General features: G+C 38.3%; 1 protein-coding gene across 1 annotated transcript; it reads right to left on the bottom strand.

Annotated features, from left to right (window-relative positions):
- Nucleotides 1-2,443: 2,443 nt before the first annotated feature.
- JRKL (JRK-like) lies at nt 2,444-4,869 on the bottom strand. The gene has a single exon (XM_012660048.1). It carries the CDS (start codon nt 4,257-4,259, stop codon nt 2,685-2,687), a length of 1,575 nt encoding a protein of 524 aa, XP_012515502.1. The 5' UTR covers nt 4,260-4,869; the 3' UTR covers nt 2,444-2,684.
- Between the last annotated feature and the right edge of the window lie 3,136 nt (nt 4,870-8,005).

The raw sequence follows: 8,005 nt of genomic DNA, 5'->3' as shown, positions 1-8,005 counted from the left end.
ATCAAGTGCATTTAACCTGGCACTGATTTTTTAATATTCCATAGGTGAGAAAAGGTAAAAGCAGGGATCTTACAGGGCTCATCTAAGACTGAGCAGCACAAACTACTAAACCCGGGAATGTGATGCGGAAATGCATACCATTACAAAACACACTTCACTGCAGGCCACATTTGCCCTTACGTTTTCTTTCTTCTCCTCTAACCACACCCTACCCTATTTGAACTTAACCTCCACTCTCTTCCCTATATTGTCTCATTTGAGGATTCATTTTCCTTTGATCTCTGTATGGATCCGAGTTACACATGTGCTTGTGCTTTTGAGAGTAGTAGTTTCCAATATCTTTGGTCCAACAAGGCTTCCATGTTGGTACTCTGTTGTGCCAGGTCTTCAATTCTCTTTGACATTGCCTCATGAACTTATGAGAAATGCTTACATGAACTGTTCATTTTCCCAATGCTGGGTTTTAAACTGATGAAGTGAGAAAGGATCCTGAGCATGGCTAACCAGAAACCACAAAACAGATAATCCAAGTCAGATACCTGGGTTTAAATTCTAACCTGTAGCCAAGTAATCTTCAGCAATTAAAAGTGTGAGCTAAGCATCAATACTTTCACTAAATTCATAATTACAGGATTAAATGACACAAGGACAATGCTTAGAACACAAAATAGCATTCAATAATTGGCAGCCTTTATAAAGAAGAGTCCAAAACAGAACTGCTAGCCTACTAGTGTTGCCAGATTTCAGAGAATAGCTATAAACCAAAGAAAGAATAGTCTCCCATCTCTCACCAGCTAGAGAAAAAGTCATAAGATTAACACTCAACACCAAAAAACAGTGAACCTTTTTTTACTAGATATTAAAATTTAAAACCACACAGCTTAACAGTAATGTTAATTTTACCACTAGGTGGCAATGATAACAGCCGCATTTCACCGAGATGAGTAATTTCAAAAACAGTGAGCAAATCCAGACAGAAATTCCAAGCTTCTTAGTACATATTTTCACCATGTATATAGAAAAATTCTTCCATATACAATTTAATTTATAGTAGGATGTGTAATTATCTGATTCAATATGTATGTTAACTTCAGATGCTTTTTCCCCACTCTATAGTGAGGCAATTTACGCAATGAACACAATTTTTAAACACTTTTATTACAAGTATTCTGAAAAATCTAGACATAGATGTATCTATATATTATGAAGATAACAGAATTTATGGAAAGCTATAAAGTTTAAAGTTTTATCATTCTAAGAAAGGCACTATAAAATATTAAGTATTTCAATGAAAAAGTTAAACCTTTTAAAAATGATGGCGAACAATTCTATTTATTTTTTTAATTTTGGGCCAAAAGATGAAATACGTTGGAAACACTTTGCTTTTAAATTGCAAATTAAATTAATACTAATATATGCAGTCTTTTCAATGTTGAATAATAAATTTTGTTAAGAAAATTTATCAAAATTCTGACTTAGATTAAATTTTAGATAAAATAATCCCTTCTTATAAGTGTCAAAATAATAAACAATGAAATTTCTTAGCATCTGGTACTTTCCATAATTATTTCTGCTTTCTTCATGAAACAGGATACAAACATATGATATTTAAAATAAAATCTCTATTCTTCTCATTTCTTCTTATTTTCTTAGCAAATAAAAGGGCTAGGTATGATAAAAATCTTTGAAATTATAGATAACATTTCCAAGAATGCAGTAAAAAACTAACAAACAAAAAAACTAAAAAAAAATGACTTATCAAATTTCAAATTCTCAAGATGTTGTTTACGCAAATATAAGGTAGGAGCTTGTTTCACATGTAATATTACAAAATCTGTGCTATAACTAGATGAATAAATAATAAACCTATACTATTATCCAATTCATAATAAAAAGAGCAAATTAAAACAAGCCTATTTCCTTTGTTCCCCTAAAGTTCCCCAAATTTTTAATTCCCAGTTTCCTACAAATGAATTGATCAGAATGCTATATATATATATATATATATATATATATATATATATATCACTTTTCCAGTAGTTTCTCTCATTCAGCAATCATTTCCTATATTTATTTCATTTCCAGAATAATTTCCTCCTCTTGCAACCCACACAAATGTAAGACAAGTATGTTTCTAAATTATTTTCATAATTCAGAGATCATTATTCCCCCATCATTACTGGATTTCATTTTTGAATTTAGATCATTCTGAAATCTAACAATATAGAACTTTCTTATCCTGTCATCCTACACAAATATACAAAAACAACCATTTAAGATGGTTAGCACAAGCAATGATTATTATGGCGGCCCTCATAAATCAAGCAAAAGATTTTGGGAAAGTGCTCAAACTGTTCACTATTAACTCTAACTTTGGCTAGAAAATTCAGGAAATGTCACTGTTGTAGAATGGATAATTGCAGATTTACAAAATTGAATACATGTGTACACATAATTTATATCTATACAGAGTCAGCTTCTGATTATCTGCACAAAGGGACAGAAGACACAGATGATGAAAACACATAATTCTCAAACCACTTTAGATTAATTTTTGTATCTGTATTTCACAGGATGTGAGAACTCATGACATAAAAAAAAAATTAAGCCATATTGCAAAGAGGTTAAGTGTCACAAACAAAATCACCAGAACAATGATAAAATTTTTTTTTTTTGAAATGCCATTATTGACTTGAGTTTGTCATCTTCTGTTTATTTCTGATGGTGGCTCTAAGTTTACGTATTACCAGTCTATCAGGTAGAATCATATCACCTTGTTGTTCTAGATAATCCAATAAATTTTCAGTCCATTGGAGAGCAGCTGCATGATTAATATGTTTCTCTGGAATCAGTTCTATTTCCTCCTCCTCATTTTCACTGGATTCATCTGTTTGGCCTTGTGCTCTTCTGATGATTTCGCTGTCAGTTAACACTTCATAGCCTGGTTCAGTACTGTCTACTTCAAGCCATTTTTCAATGTTCTCAATAGTAACATTTTCCAATCCTTTGGTGTGTTGTAAAATGGTGGCCACTGTAGCCACAGAAATATCTTCTTCATCAAAGTCCAGGCCTTCTTTCTCCTCTATCATAGGGAGAATCTTCTTCCATGCCCTGCTAATGGTAACTGGTTTTACTAAGTTCCATGCCATAGCTATTTCATAAAGTGCATCCAGTAGAGTTAGTTTCTTCCAGAATGATTTCAAGTCATTACCTTCTTCCAAGTTGTTCTGGAGAAGACCCGCACGGTAGTTTCTCTTCATCATTCCTATGACTCCCTGATTTGAGGGCTGAATCAATGAAGCCACATTAGGTGGTAAATATTTAGCAAATATTTGGCCATCATCTGACCTCAGCACGTTTTCATTTGGATGTGTTGGTGAATTATCCAACAAGAGCACAGCCTTTTCCTGCAAGCCTTTGGATCTTAAGTACTCCCGAACTTGTGGCACAAAAATCTTGTTAAACCATTGTCGGAAAATGGAAAGATCCATCCATGCACCCTTTTGGCTGAAATAAGAGACAGGCAGGTTTAAGGTGTCAGTTGACTTGAAGGAGCGAGGTTTCTTTGCTTTCCCCACAACACAAAGTTTAAGTTTGTGTAAACCTGTTGCATTGGCACAACACATGATAGTGATTCTTTCTTCAACTGATTTGTGTCCAGGGACAGTGCATTTACCTTTGATTACTGAAGTCCTGGAAGGTAGACACTTCCAAAAGAGTCCAGTTTCATCTGCATTGTAGATTTGTTCAGGCTGCAAATTCTCTCGTTCAATAAAATCTCGAAAATTGTTACAAAAATCTTCCACAGCAGTCTCATCTCCATTTAATCTTTCATTTCTAATGTTAATCTCTCTAATGCTATGCCGCTGCTTAAAACGAGTCAACCAACCAGCAGAGGGGTTAAAATCACCATCCATACCCAAAGCATAAAAGAAAAACTCTGCTCTTTTTGCACAAATTGGTCCAGATATGGGATTCCCTTTTGCTCTTTGCTGGTTGAACCATTCCAACATAGCTCTATCCAGTTCCTCATACATGGATGGCTTCATAGATTTCCTCTTGGCCAGAAGACTTGTGGAATCAGAACTGCTCGCATAAGTTATAATCTTTTCCTTATTTTTTCTTATATCCCGAACTGTTGTTTCACCAATTCCATAAATCACTGCCAGTTGTTTGGAAGAATCTCCATCCTCAAGTTTCTTTATTATGTCGAGCTTATCTTTAATAGTCAACACCACACGCTTCCGTTTCCCTGACATGGTGAGGCTCTGGGACTTACCCACAATCACACTGTAGCAATCCGCAAAATCCCTCCTTCTCTTACACACTCACTTCAAAAGTCTTACACCAACTCAGTCTTTCAACATTATCAGCAATCTGGTGGCCCTGACCCCCTCCCAGGCTGGGCCTGGCTGGCAAACAGGCTGCAGAGCAAGCTGAAAGAGGAGGAAGTTTGAAGGAACAGGCCTTTAATTTACATGGGCAGTAGAGGAGGCCCCAAATCACCGCGGATAATCCGGATTACAGACATGTGTTTTATTACCCCAGTGGCCGCGAGAAAGACTATAACCCCATCGTGGCCACCAATCACCTGCACGTCCACATCCTGTGTAAACGCCAGTCACTAACCCCTGCCACACCCCAAAGTTACAGCAAAGAGCGGAAGAGCCTGAGAGTCAAGGACTGGCTCCCTTCCCCAGGGGAATGGTTACGTTTGAGTCCTTCCCCAGCAGCTGGGCCCTCCCGCCGCACAGTCCCACTTCCTGAAGCCAGGCTCAGCCTGGACAGTCCTCCCAGTCCCTCACAGCCCGCCGGGCCCTTCTCCCCACCTCAGTAGCAACCAGGACCCCGCACCGCTCCCTCACTACCGCGCCGCAGCCGCTCCTCCCTCAACCACACTCCCGGAAGACGCTCCCTCCCGCCTCCGGGCTCCGCCCCTCTCCCCTCCCACAGGCGGGACTTCCCTTGGTCCCCGGAAGGGGGAGGAGCGTAGCTTGTCTGGAGCTGTTGCCCTGGGCGGAGGCGGAGGCGGAGGCGGAGGCGGAGGCAGAGGCGGAGGCGCTTTGAAAGGTGAGAGCGCGAGGGCGGTGCGGGGCTGGCTCCCGGCGGGAACTCTCTCTTTTTCCGGACACTAACGGTTTATTAGAGAGGCGGGGGAAGCCGCGCCTCCTGGCGGGCCAAGAGAAAAATTCCGGCGGTGGCTGTCTGGGTGGACCGGAGGGCGCCCCTCAGCCCTTTTCTCTACTAGCCCTCCTCCTCAGCTGAGCTGCAGTGGGCGCGGTGCTTGTTATTTCCGCCATCTCGAGGTGCTTGGAACTGATGCGGGGAGCTTGATTGGTGATTTCTCGGGTTTCTGGCCTTTCCAGACCCTTGTTTGTTTTCTGCGTGCAGAGCCCTTTTGGCATCTGGTGGGGGTTCTGTTATCCTGCGCACGTCATCGCGAAGCTCTGTCTGAGGGTCCGGTTTCCTGGCTACGGTGCCCCTCCTTCCTGGAGGCAGAGTGACGGGCCCGTGGGCGGGCGGGCTGCGCTAGGTGCCTGCGTCCCGCCAAAGAGTCAGGTTTGTAATCACGAAAATCACCCTCTCGGGCGTTAACTCCTAAGAGGATCCGTTCCTCCGTCTGCCACTCATCCCTGCTGGATTGGGCGAACCACCTTCATTATTACATATTTTAATGAATAATATAGTTACCTCGGATGTCAACCTGGCAGGAATCACTTTGCGAAATTGTGGAGTATTGGACCATGATTCTAAGTGGGGGAGATTGGCTTTCCTCTCTTTATGTTTCTTATCTTCCTGTTGTGCTGTCCTCTTTTCCAGGCAATAGAAGGACTATGGTAAATTTAATTACAGCAATATGATAACTTAATCAGAATCATATACTGTAGCCTTCAAATCGTGTATTATGCTGGCTTGTTTTTGGTGTCCCTAGTAATTTCATCAGATTGTGAGCTCCTTGGGAGCAGAGACCGTGTTTATTTCGTCTAGTAACACCCATCTCTGAGCATGTCCTAGCATTTTGGTAGACATTCAATAACTATTTCTTTGGTTTATTAATCTTTCCTCTTCAAACCGCCATATAAAGGAAAACATCAAGGAGGGGTGATGTTTTATAAATAAGAATGCATCCCTTCTGGTGGAATTTCAAATAATGGCCTGGGGTTCCACTGCCTCTCAAATCTTAAAAGTGTAAACTACCAACTGCATTGCTTATACAGCATGTAGGTGATTTCTAGAATGAATCTTTTCTTGAGTATGAATTAACTTCAAAGTTTAGAAGAAAGGATATTTCTTCAGATGGGAACTTCAAATGGCATCATCAAAGTACCTTCTTTAAGGTGTAGAGTTACTATGTTACAGAAAGAACACAAGCAACATAGATTATTGCTTTTAATTTATATTCTTTGGCAGACAGCATAGCTATGTATGTGCATCTTAAATGAATATTAACCGTGAAGCACAAAGATGTGATAGTATTGATCTTCTTCATTCACTTATTTAATGCTTTCTGTTTGGAGTCTCTTTGTTTTTCTCTTTTCCTAAAGGTAAGGTATCATTACAGAAGCTTGATAAATTTCTCATTTCAAGAAATTGAGTGTATATATTCAGCATATACAGAAGTTACATCCATGTGCATGGATTCTTTTTTGAGTGAATTCTAAAGACCAAGAGATGTATTACCCATCAGACTAGCTTTTCCTTCTCATTTCTCTTCCCAGTTTCACTCACCTTTTCTCTCTGTCATCATTCTTCCCTCCCCAGCTAATGTAGTAAAGATATCCACAATTTAAAAAGAGGAGCCAACCATATTCAAATTATCTTTTTTTTTTTCAATAACAGAATTTTTGACCTTTTGATATAAATGGCAATTTTGAAATATAGGAAAGACTCTGGCAATTTGGTACTTGGCCAAATGAAACTTGATTTATTTTATTTAAATAAAATGTGCCTCCTCAAACATTCAAATCCTGCAGTTTCCCAAAATAAATATTTTTCTCATCAGACTACCTTTCTCTGAAATTTTTACTTTTGGGCTCATTGTGGACTACCTTAAATTTTGTGATCAGTGTCATCAATAAGATGGTAGAGGGAAGTCTGCAAATTTTCATCTCTTTTGCACATTCTTTTCTTGCTGAGTGGAAAAATAATTTCCAGAAGTTTCTGACCTAACTGATGTGCACTAAAATTTAGTTACATAATAAAAAAAGCATGTTTGTAAACTCTAAACCATTTTAATGGTTTTGTTTTCTGAAACTAAAATTTAGCATGAATGAGAGATAAAATAATGACTTTTGAAAGGCTTAATTTTTACTACCTTGTACAAATATGATATTGGCAGCAGTCATTGTGTAGCACTGGACGGGGAATCAGGAGACCTGGTTTCTAATCCCTGCTCTGTCACTAGCAACCTGTGTGATCTTCGGTAAGTCATTTAAACTCTATGTCCTTGGCTTTGATATTTACAAATAAAGATAGATAATATCTTTCTCCTAGGATCATTGTCAGGATTTAAAAATAAATATGAAAATGCACTGAAAAATTATAAATATAAGGGGTTTCTTTTATACTTTAACTGTTTGTAGTCATGGGTCTTTTTAATAGTGTGACATTCTTAATGTTTTCTACCATTGTCATAGGAATCACCTATTTATATAATAAATAAATGTCTTTAGGGCATGTTATAGTTTTGTAAGATAATCATCTAGTGTATATGAATCTGCTTTTGGGTACTAATAAAATCATCTTTCACTTTAATGTTTCTTACTTCCCATATTTGCTTTAGTGTATCTGCTGCAACCACATTTGTCATTTGTTTCATAAATGTTTTTCATTATTTCTCCCAATTCAAGCAGGTTTACTAGAAAGCTTTGCTTTCTTATTACAGTGTAATGCACATGCACATATGCATAATTAGCTTATACAATTTATATATGTTTAAAAATACTTCTTTGTACTATATAGCTTCAGAATATAAGCTGCCTAGTTTATCTGGTGCTTAACCAAA

This window comes from Propithecus coquereli, unplaced genomic scaffold (genome assembly GCF_000956105.1).
Source record: "Propithecus coquereli isolate 6110/MARCELLA unplaced genomic scaffold, Pcoq_1.0 Scaffold65, whole genome shotgun sequence".
Taxonomy (NCBI): Eukaryota; Metazoa; Chordata; class Mammalia; order Primates; family Indriidae; genus Propithecus; species Propithecus coquereli.
This window is presented reverse-complemented; position numbering and strand designations above follow the sequence as displayed.